Consider the following 20,045-nt stretch of genomic DNA (forward strand, 5'->3'; position numbering starts at 1 on the left):
AAAGGGAATCTAAAATATAATTGCCGGTGTTCTCTACGATGTAAAGCAGTGAGATGCTGCAGGCTGAAGTGAGTGCTGTAGGTCGCCAAAAGCATTCCCAGGAGTGCTCCTCAGTCTGTGGGACCAGAAAGCCAGGCTCACCTTGTTTACCTGGAAGGACTAAGACTCAGTGACATGTACAGATGTGGAGACTCGCCCTAACTCAGTGCCCCAGTATTGGAGACTGTGAGCTGGATGCACCTGCACGGGAAGCTTCCTCACTTCTCTGTCACACCCGCAGCAGCACAGAGGAGCTCTCGGCGCAGGAAAAGGAAGCCGCTGCGTGTCAGTCTGTGAGGAACACCTTAACGCGGGAGAGCGACCACTGATTTTTCCAACCCCAGAGTTTGTTTTTAAAAATTCAGCTACTTAATAGTAAGAAGTCAAGACGGGTTTTTTTTTCAAAAGAGAGGATTGTAAATAAGTTCCATAAACCAGGGTACATACAAATGTTTATGAGCCAGTTAGTTTTAAAAGACAACAAAAAAAGCTGCACGGGTCCTATGTGGATGTGTAAACACATCCACTCCCGGTACAAGAGCAAGTCGGACATTCCTAACAGCAGGGGCTGGCGTGGAGACCAGGTACTGAGTAGCAGCGGGGCTGACAGGTGGGACTGCGGTCACATCGTTTCCTAAAAGGAGCGGACGAAGGAAAATGCACGATTCTGATTGCTCTTTACACACTTCGGCCTCTCAGAACTTCACCCAAAACACAGAAAACGAATCCAGACACCCACTCTGCTCCCTGTCGTTGCTGAAGAGAGCTTTAGGAAGGACAGAATTCCTCCTCAGGGACAGGCAGGTGTGGCAGAAAGCCAGCTCAGAGGGGGGTGGGCTCACTAAGGAGGGGGCGGGGCTAAGTCTGCAAGCAAGTGGCCTGTGAGGTTCTTGGTGCCAAGTCTGTGATGCTGCTGTGGACCTGAGGGGGCCAGCAGGCCGCTCCACTGTGGATTCTGTTGGTTAAAACACAACAGTCACAGTCACAGCACTTCAGTGATTGAAAACACAGACCTCCACCCTCCTTTCCCCACCCGTCTGCAGGAAAGGAGAAATTCAGTGGACATTCATTTTCAGGTTTCTGAAGTGCTACTGACATTCCATCCCAGGTGACACCTCACAGACAGCCCTGATGGTCAGGACCATCCGGGGGACCCTGCACTGCAGGGGGGAAGCTGACCTGAACTGAAATGAGCTGGACTTCCGCTGCCGGCTGCACCTCTCCACACCAACGGCCACCTGTCTGTGTCCCCACAGGGGTCCCACGCCTCCCCTCAGTGACAGCCCTGGGCAGCAGCAGGGGTGGTTTTGTGGGGACCACTGGTTTTGCCATTTGCTTCCAGAATCACACAGACTGTGACAAACTGCACACCGAACACGGTCAGTCCTGAGTTGGGGAAAGCCCGGGGAGCAGGCCGAGGTCACTGGGACTCTTCCCTCCTCTGCGTGGGGTCACACGTGGTCTCCAGATCGCCCTTCTTCCTCTGCTGGACTTCCTGTGTCTTTTTGATCGGCGACCCCTACTAACGTCTTCTTGCCCATTGCTTTACTGGCCTCTTCCTGAGGAAGAAATAAGGGAAATATTCGAGTAATTCCTGGCCCCACCCACTGTCTGTCGAGTCTGACACGAGAGGGCGGTACAAGGACTTTGTTTCCGGTTTCCTGATTGGGTCAGGCAGGGCTGTGCTGCCCATGGTTTAAAGGGGGAGAGTTTACTTTTCTTTGGTTAAATGACTAGCTTGCCACCATTTAATAATCAAGTCCATGTGACAAAAGAGGGTGGGGAGTGTGGGGAGTGGAGGATGAGCTCAGGATACAACTCTGTGGCAGGGGAGGCTGACCTCTGTCCCCCCTGCCAGGAACCTCCAGGGGGAGGGCAGGACCCTTGCCCACCCCTCCTCCTCCCCAGCCCAGCTGCTGGGAAAATCAGAGGTCTTCAACCTGGAGGTGTTATTTAAAAGAAACCTGATGTGCTTGATTTGTTTAATTTCTAGGGAATTAGCGTCCCTCAGGTCCTGCACGGACAGGTCAGTGCGCTACTTCCTGCCCTGGTGGGAGGAAGAGCCCATTCCACCCGGACCCCATCCAGCCTCAGGTCAGACCGCACTGCGCCCCCTGCTCCGTGCTCCCGGGGTTCTGCGGGGAACCGGGTCTGCACACACCTCGGCGTCCCGCTCTGCGAACTTCGCGAACATGTTGGCGTAGGTCTTGCGGTCCCGCTCGTTGTGCTCCTTCGCCTTCTCCCGGCACACGGAGATCTGCAGCCTCGCGGCCTTGTTCTGGGGCTGACCTCCAGCACCCTCTCGAAGTCGCCCTCGGGCCAGCGTGAACTCGTTCATGAGCAGACGGGCCTCGCCCCTGCGGTACAAGCCCTTCTCGTTGGTGCGGTCCAGTCCCAGGGCCTAGAACGGACGGTTCAGTTTTAGAGAGAATGAGTGTGACTAGGGGGCGTTTTAAAGACACTCAGTATTCACATAACTCACTAAAGCTTTCTGGCCAATAACTCACTAATTTGTAGAAAAAGCATACTGAAAGATGGGCTCAAGGTTATTCTGCACTACTGATCAAAATACAATGCACTACCGAAACTAATTTCTGTATTTAATACCATTTCTCTAAGATCACAAAGGGGTCTGGAGGGGGGATCCTGAGAAGTACGTTTTAAAGTTTCATGGAAGGAGTAAATGCCCAAGAATGCCTAGGAAAATTTTGGAAAAAGAAAAATAATAAGAGGGACGTGCCTTACTGGAGAAAAAGATACAGGACTAAACCACAGACACTGAACCAGTCTGGTCACCAGTCCGTGGGCAAACGGCCCGTGGGACAGAACACAGCGCTCAGAGGCAGGTCCTCAGAGAGCGGATCAGCTTCACAGCAAACGGGGCCCAGACAGCAGCTACCCATGACGGAAAATAAGAGTTAATTCTTACCTCATCAGAAACCCAAAAATAAGTTCTAAACTAAGTGTATTTACATGCAACCCTCCCTAAAAATAGAGTAGCCTTATTTTAAAATTATTTTTTTCAAAAATAAACCTAGTTGGAGTAGGTTTTGCAAGTACCGAATGGGGTTAGTTTTACATTTTTAGTGTAGGGAAGACTTCTAACTAGAAAGGAGAAGGCAGATTTGACTGTGTAAACAGCAAAACTTTCCTCACAAAAAAAAACGATGCTATCGACCATGTTAAACACAAACGAGAAGAGGCCCAGCACCCCTGACTGTCAGACAGCGGGGTGACAGCGATGACGTACAGGCCGTCTCAGTCAGTCGGAAACGGACAGTGCAGTTCAGACTGTGAACAGGAAATTCACCGAAGTGCAAATGGCAAACAATGAAGAGATGTGCAAGAAGAAATAAAAATAAAATTGATTGTTGCCAATGATATTAGGAAAGAAACACTGATAATATCCAATGATCACATATAGCATATTAAAGTTGAAAATGTTAATGTGTTAAAATCAGGTCTTTTCACCCAGTATTCCCACTGCTACCGATCTGACCGGTAGAAACAACCCCACGAGTCAGCACAGGGAGACGCTACAGGATTTGTAACACCAAACACCCGGAAATCCACCAAAGGGGTCTGGCTGGATAAACCACAGATGCACACGGTAGATACTGAATGAGATTTAAAAGGATGAGGGAGAGTTACACGATAGACTGGTCAGAGGCAGGAAGATGTCCTCAAAGCTGTATACCCTCACGTTTGACAAGCACACACATCTGCTGCTCTGCGTGGGAAACACAGAGGGAACGAGTGTGAGACGAACGGCGGGTCCTGGAAAGACGGTCGGGGGGGATTTCACAGAGGACCCTCGAGTTCCTGTGTGTTTCTGCAGTGTGTGAAGTTGAATGACTTTATACTGCTACAATACAAATGAAGAAGCAAACAGCTTAAACAATGTAACAGTAATATTTCTTCCTTAGGCAAAAAATTTAGTGAGACATGATAGGAAACGTACTGATCCACAAAATTAAAAATACCAGAATTCAAAAATGATCCTACAAACAATATGTGAAATAGTGGCTTGTTTTTCAGATCCCTTTCTGTTTCCCTGAAGACACACTCCACCGTCAGCCGCACCCACAGCACAGCACACACGCTCACTCGGAGACCAGACACCTGACAGGGACAGGCAGCTGCGCCGGTGCACAGGGACATCGGACACGCTGCAGACGGACACTGGCCCCGCACAGCCGCGCCCTCAAAGACCAGGAGCAGCAGCAACCACACAGGTGTGAACAGGGAGAGGGCCGCGGACACTCAGTGGGTCCCTCAGATTATCCCCGTGTGTTCCTGCCCAGTGAGCAAACGTGGTGTCAGGGGAAAGTGACTTCTCCACACGGCCTCCACCTGAGCAGCTGCCGGCGTCACAGGAAGTCCCGAAAGGCTTGAGTCAAACCTGATTTTTACTGAATTGAACCTGAGGAGCTGGAAGTGCCATAGATTTAAGGAAGGTCATGGGTAACATTTGTTTCATCTTCTCAGACCTTTTATTTTAAGTACAGTCTAGGCATCAGGAAAGTCTTTAATTAAAACCTTTCTGAATTTCCAGTTCATACTGAGGAAGAAATACTCCCAAACATAAATACATAAAGCCAAATAAAAAACCCTCTATTCCTTGCCTGAGAAGAAGGCACAGCAGCCCAGGGGTGAGGATGGAGGGAGGGTGTGGAGTGTGGGAAGCCACCCCCACGCTGACCCCACCTTGTCGCAGCACTCCACGGCTTTGATGTATTCTTGGAGCTTCAGGTAGCACATGGCCAGGTTCAGGAAGGCAGCCAGCAGAAAGGATTCGGAAGCTTTGGACTCCTTTTCCGATAAGCCGTATTCCATATCCAACCAGGTCACTATCTTCCCGTACTGAATCACCGCCTGCACGTACTTGCCTCCCTAGGAGAAAAAAAGCTGGTAATCACTCTCTGTGCAGGCTGGAGGGGGGTGCGGGGGTACAAGAGAAGGGGTGGGCTCAGGCCTCCCTGAGAACCAAATCCTGAAAACGGAAACCTTCCTCACACGAAACCTAGGGGTCTGATCATTTCTTTTCGGTCCTAGGGGCCGGCTACCCAGGCACTTCCCCATCCTCCCGAGGTCCTGGGGACCCGAGAGCAGCTTCAGGACAGCCGCGCACAGGTGTTCCCAACACTCACACCCCCCCTCTTTCCAAGGGGGCAGTGCTCTGCAAGGGAGGGCAGCAGGCTTTGGGGTTATCTTCTCAGGTGCTATTATCCATCTCTCAGACCTTTGAAAGGTTAGTGAGTAGTTTCAGACGATGTCACCAGTTTACGTAAAAGGGAAGTCACCTTTCCCTGTGCTCCTGACCGTCAGCCCTGCACAGTGGGTACAAGAGGCCCAGACAACGTGTAAATAAACGGGGGTCTGCATCCCAAGAGAACCTTACTTACAAAAACAGGCTACAGTTTGCTGACCGACAACAACAGGAATATACTCAGTTGAAAAAGCAGCATCCAACAAAAATAACTATGAAACACAAATTCCAGAGGTGACAGGTGAAAGAAATCTTTCCTTTAGTCATGTTTTCACTCTCTCCCCTGATTGGTAGGATTTGAACATATCGTGAGTGACAACGCATGATTAGCTCACGTATGTGAGTCACACACATGCTCGACACAAGGAACCACGGAACTGAGACAGTGGGTTTCCTGAAGTTTCAGGGTGAATGAAAGACAGCTGACGGAAAAGCTTGAAAACAGGTGACACGTCCTCCCAGACGGCGGACCGTGATCAGACCCATCAGGACGTCAAACCCAAGGTGACCAGCGACCGGTGTCCGGACAACATCACCAGGACTCACCGCCGTCAGCACGGCACACACAGCTCTGTGCAGAGTGGCGGCTCCGTGGCTCAGAAGAGAAACATCACAGAGTCCACGAGAACGTTCCCGCTCTGACGGGCTCAGGGGGCAGTGTTGGACAGCAGCGCCCCCGGGGGAGGAAGCCCTGGCGCGCGTGGTGGTGAAGACCGGGCAGCCAGTGTCAGGGGGCAGCGACTGGGCCTGAACAGGGGCAGAGCTGCGTCCCCCCCGAGTGCCCCCCTTCCGGGGAAGGGACAGGGAGAGGACCGAACAGCTCCTGCAGGTTCTGAATCATCAGAGTGGCAGAGGCTACAGTTTCTAAAAAGAAAAACAAGTAGCAGACTTCACAGTAGTCCCTTTACATTGACGGAGCCCTTGAAAGCCCTTCCACACAGCACGATCACACATACTTTTATTTAGATCTCAGCTTCCAATGAGCAAAGATGTTTGTTTTGTGGTATTTCTGCTTCAGATTTGCTAACACAGGAGTCTTCAACTTGGGTGATTTTGGCCCCTGGGACATTTTCAATGTGTAGAGATGCTTCTCAGTTGTCACAACTGGAGGGCGTGCCTGCACTGGTGGCATCTGTGTCCCCCACAGTGCACACAACAGCCTCCCCCCAATGCAGAATCACACAGCCCCCAAACGTCAGCAGTGCTGAGGGTTGGGAAATCTCACTGAAAGAATGTAGGAAGGAGAAAAAAGGCAGGGTTGACTCTTACGAGGTGTTTTCAAACTAAAATTCTAGAGTCATAAATGACTGGTTTCTTGGTTCAGCAGGGGTGGTCAAGACAGAGTTAAGCCTGGCTGTCTGTAGAGGGTGCAGTGGTTGAAAGATGATCCTTCACCTGCTGGCTTTGGACATGATGTTTCCCCACAGAGCACAAGGGGGCGCCAGAACCCCACCTCACTGCAGTGTCCTCACACTGCCACTGAGCCTCCACACTGGAAAAGAGAAACACTCAGCAGGTGTGACAGTCACTGAAAGCTCCTGTTCTGGGGAACCCAGTCAGCTAGGGGAGGAAGTAAAAATCACGTCTGTCGCACAGCTCGCACAACGCCTGGCACAATGCCATGTTGTTATCCAGGCTGAATTATTTTTAGAGCCAAGTGAAGAGAGTCCTGTCCTACCTTCTTCTCTTCAGTGTTCAGAGGCTCATCTGAGGACATTCCCATCTAAACAGCAAAATCGTTCCCATTTAAAAGCTGACCACGATTCAGCCCTATCAGGGGAGAGATTTACCCACTGAAGGGTAAACCAAACCGACAGGTCAATGAAAACAGAGCTCCCACGCACTGAGGACAGAAATGTCACTGTTATTTCTCTGCATCTGCCGTCACCCACAGTCTGCACGCTGCAGGAGTGCGGGGGCTCCAAGTCAACCCCCCTAGAAAGATGAGGCCCAGGAGGCCAGTGTGGCAGACAGAAACCTGCCTGGAATCTGAAATGGGAATGCACACAGGAAACCGTTCCCCCACTACTCTGAAGCCTCACAGCTAACGCCAGGACCACTGCTGGGGCCTGTTATCTGCAGCTGTGCGGGTGCGTCTGGGGAACTGGGTTGTCCTACAGACTGTTCAGACACGTTCTGGGAGAAGGGTCTTAGGTCAGTGGTTTTGAACTTTTCATTAATTTTCCCCCAATGGACTTGTGTTTTGGAAAGATTTTCTCTATCAAATTACATGTTAAAAATAATGTGTTCCATCTATGTGACTGTTAATCCAGATTTTATTCAAAGATCAGTCATTTTAGGAGGGTTCATAATGTGAAATACACAAATCACTACTGCAGTTGGGATGCTTAGAAGCAACAAAGTTGAAGTAATTGTATAGCAATGCTTTCTGCTACTGGTCACGAATTCTGGCCATTTTCTGTATACATTTAGGAGCTTTCTTTATATATTCAGAGCTATATGGCATGTGGCTTTACAACATTATTTCATTATCAATAGTATTCCCTAAAGTTCAGTCATCAATAACCAATAAGAGTTTCTAAATTGTCAAGCTGTTTTACTACATTGAGTTGATATAATCCTAGTAAATGCCAAGAGCTTCAACCTGCCACCCCCAAACTGTTAATATTCTATTTTGAAGTCGTGGGAAATATTTTAAAAATACATTTAAAGGCTTTAAAGGATTTCAGGTATATACGAAACACCATTCAGGACCTGTAGAAAAAAGTTTTTAAAGAAAATTTTCTTTTTATTCCAGTGTCCTGTGTATTTGGGGTCTATGAAGAGCCCATTTGGTATCTGACTTGAAAGGTTTAGAAGTACCCAATATACATGATTTGAATTTTTAAAACACCAAACTTGCAATTCCACTTCCAGGAATTTATCCGAAGTAATCTGAAACACCAATTCCAAAGAGTATATGCAGCCCTGTGTTCATTGCAGCGTTATTTACAATCACCAGGATTTGGAAGCAGGCCCAGTGTCCCATGGGCAGACGAGTGGGTAAAACAGCTGTGGTGCATATTCACACAATGGAATACTGCTCGACTGTGAAAGCAGAAGAAAACGTTACCCGTTTGTGACAGCATGGTTGGACCTGGAGAACTTTATGCTAAGTGAAATGAGTCAGTCAGAGAAAGACAAGCACCCTATGATTTCACTCCTGTGTGGAATCTAATGAACAAACTGAAATAACAAGCAAATCAATCAGTCAATTAAAAATCAAACTTGCTCTCAAGACTAAAAATTGACAGGATTTTAGGGTTGGGGAAGAAACTTGGAGATCATATAATCTAACTCCCTCAACTTTGCACTTGAAAATATAACGTTTTTAGACCTTCAATGACTTTATATCACTTAGAGCCATAATGCCCAGTTTTCCCAGCTTCCAACTCAGAGCTCATCCCCCCACACTCCCTTGTGGTGAGCTGTGCACTATTTTAGCATATAAAATAAGTAGTTAGAAATAAATACAAATAATTATGTAAGCCAGGAGATTTCAAATTTGTTTAACCAAAATCCACAGTAAAAACTGTTTGAAATGATGACCCAGTACCCATTCACAACAAGTGAACAAAAGATTCATGAAACAAAATTTATCCTTACTGCATAAAGTATTCACTGCCACTGAACTATTTCATGACCAGTAAGAGGTCGTAGCTTGAAGTTGAAACAACAACCACACCTGTCGCTCCCTGACCACACTAACTGTGTGACCTCGCAGTCTCACGGAACTGCCTAGGGTGTCCCCTGGCTGACCGTCGCTGCTGCTCCCTGCAGACCAGGGTGACGGCACAGCGGCGTGTCTCGCAGCCCGCGCTCCATGAAGCCTGGTGAAGCGCATCTGTGCATCGCTGCGTGAGACTGCGGACAGCATCACTGAGCTTCTGTCTGTGGACGGTGGTGGCCGGAAAAACAGAAACAGAAAGGAGCCTTCACAACACCCCCTTCTCTCTCTGCCTCCCCTCCGCACTGAGCCTTCCCTCGCCACGGAGAGGTGCGCATCTGGGGCGGGGGCAGCACTGAGGGCAGCACCTGGGTCAGAAGTGAACAAAGTGCTGTGTCTTTTTCTTTTTCCTTCTCTCTGGGGGTCTCACATGTAACTGAGGAAATCACACGGCACTAGATGTGACAAGCAAGGGTTTTCGAGAAGCAGTCGATGACGGAGGTCACTGGGGAATTTCTGAAGATCGCTCACAAAAGCAGGGGGTGGCAGGGACCACGGTGGCTTCAGAGACATTAATCATCCTGACCTCCGGTCGGTTTCTTTGGAAATCCCTGCATGTTCCCTGTCCTTTGTCATGTGCCTTAGTGACTTCACAAGACAGTGCAAAGTAAAACAAGGTAAAAACTCATGCTCTGAATCCCTTTACTGCTCATAATTATTCTAGATTCTCTTGCTGCATCCCACAAACACTGACTGAGGGCCAACTGTGCACCAAAGCAAGATGCTCCAGACTTTGAGGGACCCCTGGCGGCTGGGCAAGCCAGACCTGGTCTGCCTTTAGGGAGGGCTGCAGTCTAGAACAGACATTGTAGAAGACCATTTCTATTCTTTTGTCATGTTAATTCACCCTTTCTCACTACTTCTTATACTGTAAATGACAGACTTTAAAAATTGATTTGAGAGAGAGAAACATCGATTTGTCGTTCCACTATTGATGCGTCATTGGCACGTGCCCTGACTGGAAAGCGAACCCACAGCCTTGGCCGTCAGGACGGCATTCTAACCAGCTGAGCTGCTGGCCAGGGCATGGAAATGACAGACTTGTACACAGTCCGGCTTATTCCTGCCCAGAAGGGGGTTGATAAAACTCAGAATACGGAATATCAGCACAGTCCTCCGACACCTGAGTAAACTCTTTGAGCTGGAAAGGGCTGCACCAGGACACACGTACCTTGAAGTACACAGTCCCCTTCTCTTTGACGATGGCAGCCCGCTCCAGTTTTTCTTTGGTGTCCATCTCCCAGGATTCTTTGGCCTGTTGTGTAAATTTGTGACAACAGGGAGATGAACAGAGGAGGGAAAAGTGTCAGCCGATACCCAAGAGAACACACAGTGGCCCCTGTGACGACGCCCAGCCCTCGGACACACTGGCTTGTGAAAGTGTGCCGTCGCCACGGCGTCAACGGGCTAGAGCTCGCTGTCCACAGACAAAGCTGCAGCTGGACCCCGAGGCTCAGGGAGGGAGGGAGCCCCCCAAAAATGCAGTGAGTGACACGAACCCCTGGAGACGGCTGAACGGTGCGTCTCTGGAGTTAAGAGGGGAGGCCACACGATGAAAGCTGCCTCCCTCTTCCCTCCTGTGACTTCTCCCCTGAACGCCAGGACAATTGGAGCTGGGGGTTCTCTCAAGCCTCCGTTTTCCAGCTCTGACATGGGAACGCCAAAGTAGGCACGCCACAGCTGTGGATTCAAGAGAATTTTTAAAGTTCCAGGTCATGCAGTTGTCCCTTCCACTCTGATGCAACCAGACATAATAAAGCCTCCAAGTTGTATCAACCTGCAGATGGACACTTGGGGGAGTTCAAGTCAAACATAACTGGGAGGGTACAACTAATGCAAACATATCATTTCAAAGCCATACATACATGATTCCATGATCATCTGCTACACTGTGGTATCTGTGTTATTATTCTCCCCCATTAAAGACACAAATCCAGAGACAACTGTGCTTTCAGTATGAATAGCAGGATTTAGGGGGATCCCAGAGTCCACAGAACAATCTGGGGCCCTTTAAGGAAAATGACAAGGCTATGTCAGAGCTATTTACTGCATAGGAATTAGGAAGCTGAAGTGAGTAACTATGAAATTCTCTCTAATCTAAAGACAGAGAGTGGTGTATTCCTTTAAGGTGAATAATAATACAGTTACTAGGCTTTCCGGCAACCCCATGCTGCCTCACATCAAATTAGCTCTATTATTTGAAAATCTAGTAACAAGGGTCCTTTGCTCTTTAATATTAGGTTCAGGCTTTATGGAGTATAAAAATATTCTTAAAATGAGGCAGAAAATTAAATCAAGTTGCCTCCAAGATCACACAGCCTCACATGGGTTCAGACAAAGCCAGCGGTGTCACGGGGAACAGACAAACCGCTGGTGCAGTGACAGGGGGCAACGCCAGTGAGAGGTGCCACGGGGGCAGTGCCCGCCGGGCCACGGTGGGAGGGGCAGGGAGTGACTTCATTACGAGAACAGGAAAGTCAAAGGTCCAAATACCCGTGAGCTAATGATTCTTCTCTCTCTCTCCAACAACACTGTGCTGGGACACAGCTTTGGAGGGTCAGGGTGGAGCCAGCAGCTGTCAGAAGAGGTGACATGACAACCAGTGATGGTCAGGAAGACAGCGTGCTTGTTGCAGGGAATGTGAAGTGTGAGGGGTGTGGCAGGAAGCTCCCAAAGCTGCACCCCCTGCCTTTCTCAGCCCAAACTTACAGGCCTGCATGACAATGGTTTCTTTTCTGAATCTAATAAAATATAAACAGTCCCATTTCCAGTCCAAAGTTTAACATACAGGACCTGTAGGGGGCGCTGTGGGGAGAAGACAGGCAAACAAAATGCAGTTCCTGAAGCTCTTGGGGAAGGAAGGGCTTTGGTGCTGACCCACAGGGGACTTAGCTGGACACGACAGAGTGCCTCGCTCGGGCCCGTGCTTTCTGTCTGTCCGGTGGGGGTGCCGCTGGGAGCTTCCAGAGGCAGGTCTGAGACGGAGACACAGTTACACAGGGGTGCCGTTTCTGGAACTCAAGGCAACTGACAAACTGTCCTGTTCTCCTACTGGGACAGTATGAAAAGAAAAGGCCCTTGGTCAGCAGGTGTGTCTCTCGTGTTCCGTGTCACAAAGCTGGTGGCCCGTGAAGCCTTGTCTTTTTGGACAATAACTTGCAGCCACAGCGAAGGCCTCTTCACCACTCCTGAGAGGGTGTGACCCGTTTGGCCTGGAAACTTGCACCCCCCCACCCCAGGATCTGCTTGGCAGAACATGAACTTTTCTGTCTTCAACTGAGGGGAAATGTACAAAAAGAACAAGTCTGTGAACAAACAAGGGGACAAGTCTTGGGTTCTCCCCACCCTCAGAAAAGGAGGCGGACCCACAGGGACAGAGTGAGAGCGCTGAGCGCCTTGGCGGTGCGTCGGCCGTGCTGCGTCCGCGGTCCCCACTCCAGGAGCATCAGTGACGACACAAGAGAATGACATGCAAATAAATGCCACCCACCTGCTCTGCCTCATAACATATTGAATAATTCCTACAAGTGGATGGAGAAGAAACCCACCATGATTTCAGAGAGGTTGTATTTTCTCACCTTTTCAAAGCTCTTCAGTTTAACTTCATACATAAGCTCAGCATTCGGTTCAATGCCAAATGTAGGCTTCCCTGACTCTCCAAAACCATACCTGAAATGGAGAGTAGAAAAATAAAACTGTAAAACAAGTGGTGTGTTTCCAGGCACGTCCTTCGGTGCTCTGCAGAATCACATTAGCTCAGAGCTATCTGTGATGGTTTATGAGAAGCCACACTAGACTGAGCTTTCTCTTCTCCTTCAAATGCACATGTGATGCAGCACCTGTGCTCCAGGGGGCAGCATGCTCCACTGATCTTAAGTGTCACTGCCCTTTATTCTGTCTTTTGATAACACAGCCATTATCTGGCTATTAGGACCCTTCCCTGAAGCTTTAGCAGCAGGAGGACAGAGCAGACAGCACTGTCACCAGTATGGTACTATTGTTATTTGGTAGAGGTGTGGGGATTTTTTTTAAATTTTTTATACTTTATTTATTTTTAGACAGAGGGGAAGGGAGGAAGAAAGAGAGGAGAGAAACATCAATGTGTGGTTGCCTCTCGTGAGCACCCTACTGGAGACCTGGCCTGCAACCCAGGCAAGTACCCTGACTGGGAATCAAACTGGCGACCCTTTGGTTCACAGGCCGGTGCTCAATCCACTGAGCTACACCAGCCAGGTCATGGCAGAGGTGTGTTTTAATAAGCTTTCAACTCTCAAGTGCTGTCTCCTTCTAACAGTACCACTTCCAGTTAGATGAATGGGAGGAAAGGCTCACACATCATGGAAAAAAACACATTTTCACAGTATTTCTTCAATACTTTTAAAAAGCACACTGGAAAATACAAAAGACATAACAAATATATAACCAAAAAGAGCGGCCCTAGCAAGCTCTACCACCTCATCCGGAGACACGCTCTCACGGCTCTGCGGCTCTCACACAGTAAAGGTGCGGCGCTCACACCTTGTAGCCCCAACTGACTGGATAAAATCACTGCAGACATGTAAACATGTTCCTTCGGATCACGCAGAATCTTTAATAACCCAAGGCAGTGAGCACACATCTACCAGACTGGAAGTTCTGGTGGAGCTACGTCTGTCTGGGTCGGAGGTTGCCCAGCACTTAGAAGAAAGCCCAGCGTGTTAGGAAAGCGATCACTGGGATTCATTCTGTTCTCGTCTGTTCCAAGCCAGACGACGCTTGAACATATGGAAGAACGTTGCAAAAAACTCAGTAAACCCAAACTTTCATGCTATGGCTCCCAAGATGCCAAACCAGGTTGATGCCAATGAACTTTCTCTGTGGCAAAAGGGCCAGAGTGGGAATACACAGATCTTGATGCTTGCACTGCTTCCTTTGCCCCCGGCCTGGATTGTTCAGGAAGGAAATGCTTTCTCACTCCCCTCCACTGCTGCACAAGGACACGGCAGCTGGGGCCAGACCAAGGCAAAGGGAGCTGCAGGGGTGGGGCGTGGCAGTCACATCAGCAGGGCAGAGGGGGTTTCCCCCAAAGAAATGAGAGGACATAGCTACCAGTGGCCACTTTTAGGAGGTGGTGACTAGTTTTCTATCTGAGCTCCCAGACCTATGTGTCTCCTCTTCTGGTTCTGCCACCTGGTGAATGAGGAACCTTCCTTACCTGCTGGGCACTAGGTTGGTGGGAGAGTCCTGCTGAGCGTGTGGTGACTGACGGCACGTCCTTTCGGGACTGACTGGTATACAACTGGGTCCACTGAGCCCCACGGGTCAGTGGCCCTGCCCTAAACAGCTGATCCAGCACGGGCCTCAGACCAGTGGGACTCGATGGGGGGAGTTTAACCCCCAGGGACGCAAGGGCCTTCAGCAACGTCTAAGGACGGGTTTGTCACAACCAGGGACATGCTGCCGACATCTAGTGGGTACAGGCCCAGGGACCCGGCTCAACATCCTACAATGCACATGACAGTCCCCACAGCCAAGAACACGCAGCCCAAGGCGTCACCAGTACTGGGGCGAGAGGAGCTGTCTTCGAGGCACTCACAAGCGGTGGTCTCACGGCTGCGGTGGGACGTGTGGTGGTGTGTTCAAGGGAGGCACCAGTGTGCCCTCGGTGTTTATTAACGACGGGATTAAAGGAGACTGAAGGAGGGTCTTGTTGTGCAGTCTCTCCTGGGGTCACATGAAGACAGCCTGTGGAGATGCACGGAGGACACGGCCCTCTGGGGAGGGGCATCGAGCCAGCCCTCCCTAAGGCACTGAGAGCTGGCTGATGTCCGTCCACTGCAGCAGCCCGGGCGGGAAGGCCCCGGCACAGACACGGGTCTGACTCGCAGACACAGCCGCCGACAAACCTCTAGGACGCCCCCGAGTGACAAACTGAGAAGACGGGTGTGAGCCGGACCCATCCCGCACGGTGTGTGATCCAGAGTATCGTGCCGCGTGCCTTAAACTCCTACCTTGCTGTGTGCCAGGTGTTTTTCAATAAAACTGGAAAACATTTACTCCTTTGGGTAAATTGAAAAAATCCACACTACCTTACTGCCTTTTGATGATTTTCTTAAAGGCCACAAAGCAAACTTTAATAAATTCCAAATAAATAAAAATAAATAATGAATATCATAATCTTGGATCAAAAGTCAATAAAAATACATTTCTTTGAAGTCAGGGAATAAACTCCTCCTGGCTAGAGATGGTAAAACTTTAGTCTCAAGAAGCTGCGGGCGCAGGGGCGCCCCCGTGGGAAGGAACAACGGGGGAAACAGGACCGGCGGAATCCCCGGGCGCACGTAACACGGAGCTCGTGGGAGCGTCCGCGATGTGTTTTGTTAAAGACCCAGATTCTCATTTTACTCCTTTCGTGTCTTGTTCACACAACAGTTACAGTCAAGCACTTATTGATGTACTTTTGCACGTATCACTTCCACACACACACACAGGTACAAGAAGACAGACATACAAATAGGGATTGATTGAAGTCTTTAAGGGCAGTTTTAAAAGTTAAGCTGATAACAGAGTAAATAAAACAATGTGTACAATATTGATGTTCTTCAATTAACAGTGGCCTGCAGACGGTAGAGACACAACGATGACCACTAGTGACCATCAGCCTCTGCGTGCACACAGCCACTTGTACCCTAAGTCCTTACCAACTGCTCCCTTTTTCATGGACAAAAGAACCCGGGCTCAGAGAGAAGTACTTCCTGAGAGCCACACAAGGGGGCGCTGTGGAGCCGGGGTTTAACTCCGACCCTGTGAGTCCCCAGAGCACAGGGTCGCTGGTGACCCAGGCTGCCACACAGGGAGACACTGTGGCTCCTGGCGGCTTGTGTTTTTGTTCGGGGTTGGTGCAGGATAGAAACAATTCGGAAAAAGGAAAAGTGAAAACTAGCCATACTTGAACTAAAATGAAAAAGATGAATCAATCACAGCGTTTAAATCAAAATAAAACATATCGTCCTGATGAGGAAGACATCCTGCCACCCAGTCCATCAGAATGGAGGAGAAGGTGCGCCCTGGACCCCTCTGGGGAAGGAAACCGCGGTGACACGAAGTGACACTGAGCACAGGTGAGCAACAGCCACGTTCACAGCACTCAGGTGCAGGGCAGCCTGGCCAGTGGGGATCCGAGGAGGGTCACTGCAAGCAGGAGCACTGCACCCGGCGTGGGGGCCCTGCACGCTCGGGTACGGGCTCGCAGCGCACATGGGAATGGTCTCCTATCGCAGAGCAGGTCCTTCCCGTAACTCGGCACACTGACCAACGTCTCGAAGAGACAATAACACGTTCCTTTTTCACTATGAAAAATTACGATAAAAACACACCAAATGAAATACTTTTATACCTAAAAATTTATGAAAAGTAGTTGACTATTTGTATGTCTTAAACTGAAAAAAATCACCACAGTTATAATCGGGTTTCCTTTCTCTTGTGGTCTGAGGATAAAATGGAAAGACATCACAGGAGCAAAACAGCTAATATGCTGAGGGGTTGATATGTGTCAGGCACTTCGCTAAGTTCTTCACATAATTATCTCGTTTAGTTCTCCAAACCTTTATGAAGAAGATACTATTATCCTCATTTTACAGGAGCGGCAACTCAGCCTGAGGGCAGTTAAGTGACTTGCAGAAGTGCACAGGGCTCACTAACAGGGGTGAAGCACTGAGGACACAACAAACCATTTAAACTTGGCAGGAACTGTTTGCATTGATAACCATAAGGATAATTTGCTTCTCTCTGTCCTTGCACCTGAGAGATCTGCCCCACCAGTGCCCTGTGAGCTAGGTCACAATGTAACAAATGATTCCTGTAACATCACATGTTCACAGTGCATCCAGACCTTACCCCAAGGAACTTAAGTCTGAAAACACACACTGGACATAAATACCACACTCTTCATATAAATCTACAACTAGTGTAATTTTGGAATGCCAGATTAAAAGTCCCTGGATATTACTCAGTTATGGAGGAGAAAGTCATCTCTATGCATTTCTCCATTTTCAAAAAGTCCCTTAGAGAGAGAAATAGGTTCACCTGAGGCTGAACTACGAGAGAGAGGAAAGGTGGGCAGAGCACACCGAGGCGGGAATCCCGTGGTGCAGAAAGCAGTATGACAGAGAAGGTGTTAAAGACAAGGGGCGCCCAGCGAAGGCTCCAACAGGTTCGTGGTGCAGAGCATTCTGGGAGGATGTTCAAGTGCGTGGCGGCATAAAGCACCACTCCAGAAAGAGGGCCCTGGCCCGAGTGGCAGGGCAAAGGTGAACGTGCCACTGGTGACTGCTGAGGCCACACAAAGGCAAGCGACTGTGCAAGAGGCACACTAGTACCTACTGCTGAGTGGGGTTCAGCACGATTCTTCATTCCTCAAAACCCTCCTCACCCAAACCCTGGGAGCCAGAGAGGGAGAAGACATGACACAAGGAGATGCACTTACAGGCAAAGAGAATATAACCCCCTGGTTTCACTCAAGGGTCCATTTCTCAAAGGGTTGGATTCATGGCACAATTTCAGATGTGAAAACAATACCAAACATGTTTTCACAAGAGAGACTATTAGTGTCTGGCAGTTCTAAGCTTGGAAAGGCTGATGGGCATCCTTATAATGGGAAAAATTTAGGCAAAAGTGAATCATCTCCACTGCCTTTACATCCAGGAAGAACAGTTGTTGTTGTTGTTTTCCTTAAGATTTTATTTATCTTTTTAGAGAGAAGGGAAGAGAGAGAGAAAGAGAGGAAGAGAAATATGAATGTGTGATTGCCTCTCATGCATCCCTTACTGGGGACCTGGCCTGCAACCCGGGCATGTGCCCTGACTGGGAATCAAACCAGTGACCCTTTGGTTCATAGGCCTGGGCTCAATCCACTAAGCCACACCAGCCAGGGCAGTTGTTTTTCTTTCAGGGACTCTGTATGAGAACAGGGGGCACAAATTCAAGTGGTAATAAATCATCCAAATGTTTCTTCTACTTCCAACCTCTGCCTAATTTAGAGGAAAGGGAAGAGGGGTCAGAGGATCACGTGAGAAGTGCTAATAAATTCCCTCCTTGGGAATATGGTAGCCAAACAAATAAACAAAAAAAGTAAAACTTGCTTGTCGGTTCTTTCATTAACAATCATCAATTGAGCACCACATTTTGCTGTGTATGATGGCTACATACCATGGGTATAACAATCCCTTGTGTGGCACACACAAAAATGTGGGTGCACATTACACATGGCCACATACTGTCAACACCTTCACATCCCTTTGTTATTTGAGGTCCAATACTTCACTCCATCACTACAGCTTGATTTAATTAATTTAATTAATTGTTTGTACTCTTACCATTAACTTCACTGACAACATCAAACGTTGACTGAAAAAGCAAACACATCCCTGTGCTTCAGACAACCTCACTGCGCACTGGACGGCGCGCTGCTCACCGTGATCCGAGGAACAGCACACAGTGTTCTCCTCGCTGCATCTTCTCCAGGGCTTTGTCAATTCCAATGGGAACGTCATGGTCTTCTCCTTCGCCAACGATGAAGGCCACGTCTCTGCAATCAAACGTCCTTTCCCCACAGCGGCCTTCCAGGTGGACTGGGGGAGAGGAGACAGGACAGTCACCCGGCTGCTCCTCAGGGCGGGCAGACCGAGGGAAGGGGTAAATGAGAGTTTCCCCTTTCTCGTTCTATCTAGAGCCATAAATGGACGTCTTGTCCAAGCTCAGCTTGCCTGGTCTGAAAACTGAAGAGCAACAATGTTTCTACCCATTTCCACTTTAAACTTCCAACTACTGATAACTGTATCAAGGAGATAGTTCAGTGGAAAATAAAACAAAGTGGAAACACAGGTTTAATTTAAACCCACTATGTGGCAGAGGTATCCTCACAGGATCAAGAAATACTGGATTATTTAACAGATCATTATCAAAATGGTACAGATTTAATCCCAAGTATGTAACTGCTTCAACACTGAGAACTGCACCCTGGCTTCAGATGTTCGCATGAAAAACAACTGAATGCCCATTTCCGGAATGATGTACAAGGTTAACTATATTCCGAAACTCTTTATTTTTTTGAGGGTCTTAATCTCACTCACAAACATATTGAATAAAAACAGAAAACCCAAAGGCAACACCATCAACAACTAACAGAGCTCCACCCCTCAGTGGGGAAATAAGTGTAAAGTGAGACAGAACCCACAGTCTACAACGAGGTCACAGACCGAGTTACTCCACCGCCGCATCTGAAATGTGAGGGAGAGACCAGCTGCTTGGGGCCTAGTTCCTTGCTCCACTCCAACGCCCTCAGCTCCTTTCCAGGGTCATTTCACATTAAATAAGGGGCTTTTCTGTTTTTCAATACAAAATAAGGAAAATGCATACACGTATTTTTTCCTTGACCGACTACACTTTTTTTCTAGGATGAACAATTCTCTGAAACTCTGAACCACTTTTATAGTAAGGGTTCTTCATTCCTTACCTGATAGGTCTTTGACTCAACAAGAAATATGAGTTTGAATTATAACACATCAATGATATAATAATTTGTCTTTCACAAGAAAATTCTGCATTTCTGCTTCTGAAATATATTGGCCAAGATTCAAATGTAACCACTTCCTAAAATGCTTCAGAGTTGTGGACTGGTTGCTCTACTTCAGATCAATAACTTGCTTTAGAGAGACTAAATAAATATTATTTGTTGTTATACTCATTCCATGAGAACATTATTTTCCGAATACAAATTCCAACATATTCTACTTTTGAACTACATCATCCCAAAGGTCCTGGGAAGCTCTAAAAGTCTATGATCCAATGACCCAGTAATGTAACTCTCAACACAGGCCAAACCCAGTTCCAAAGGTAACGCCTCTGGGCCTGAGAAATGAAACCCTGATGAGTGAACAGCAGTCACACAGACACTAGGGACCACGGTGGCTCACGGACACGTGTGCCTTTTAACTCACGGGGGTTAGTACCATCCTGACTTGTTCCCGCTGC

The 20,045-nt window shown here is 48.5% G+C and overlaps 1 protein-coding gene across 2 annotated transcripts in view; it reads right to left on the reverse strand.

The window, feature by feature from the left end:
- Positions 1 to 575: 575 nt before the first annotated feature.
- FKBP5 (FKBP prolyl isomerase 5) overlaps positions 576 to 20,045 on the reverse strand; it is a 97,540-nt gene continuing 78,070 nt past the window's right edge. For both annotated transcript variants that reach the window (XM_045843662.1, XM_045843663.1), the window contains exons 6-11: positions 18,487 to 18,643; positions 12,614 to 12,704; positions 10,207 to 10,290; positions 4,747 to 4,932; positions 2,201 to 2,440; positions 576 to 1,598 (exon numbers count right to left, since the gene is read on the reverse strand). In XM_045843662.1, the coding sequence (XP_045699618.1) occupies positions 1,491 to 1,598; positions 2,201 to 2,440; positions 4,747 to 4,932; positions 10,207 to 10,290; positions 12,614 to 12,704; positions 18,487 to 18,643 (866 nt within the window). In that variant the 3' untranslated portion in view covers positions 576 to 1,490. The remainder of the gene's footprint in view (positions 1,599 to 2,200; positions 2,441 to 4,746; positions 4,933 to 10,206; positions 10,291 to 12,613; positions 12,705 to 18,486; positions 18,644 to 20,045) is intronic.

This window comes from Phyllostomus hastatus, unplaced genomic scaffold (assembly GCF_019186645.2).
Source record: "Phyllostomus hastatus isolate PE091 unplaced genomic scaffold, TTU_PhHast_1.1 phas_contig_40, whole genome shotgun sequence".
Taxonomy (NCBI): domain Eukaryota; kingdom Metazoa; phylum Chordata; class Mammalia; order Chiroptera; family Phyllostomidae; genus Phyllostomus; species Phyllostomus hastatus.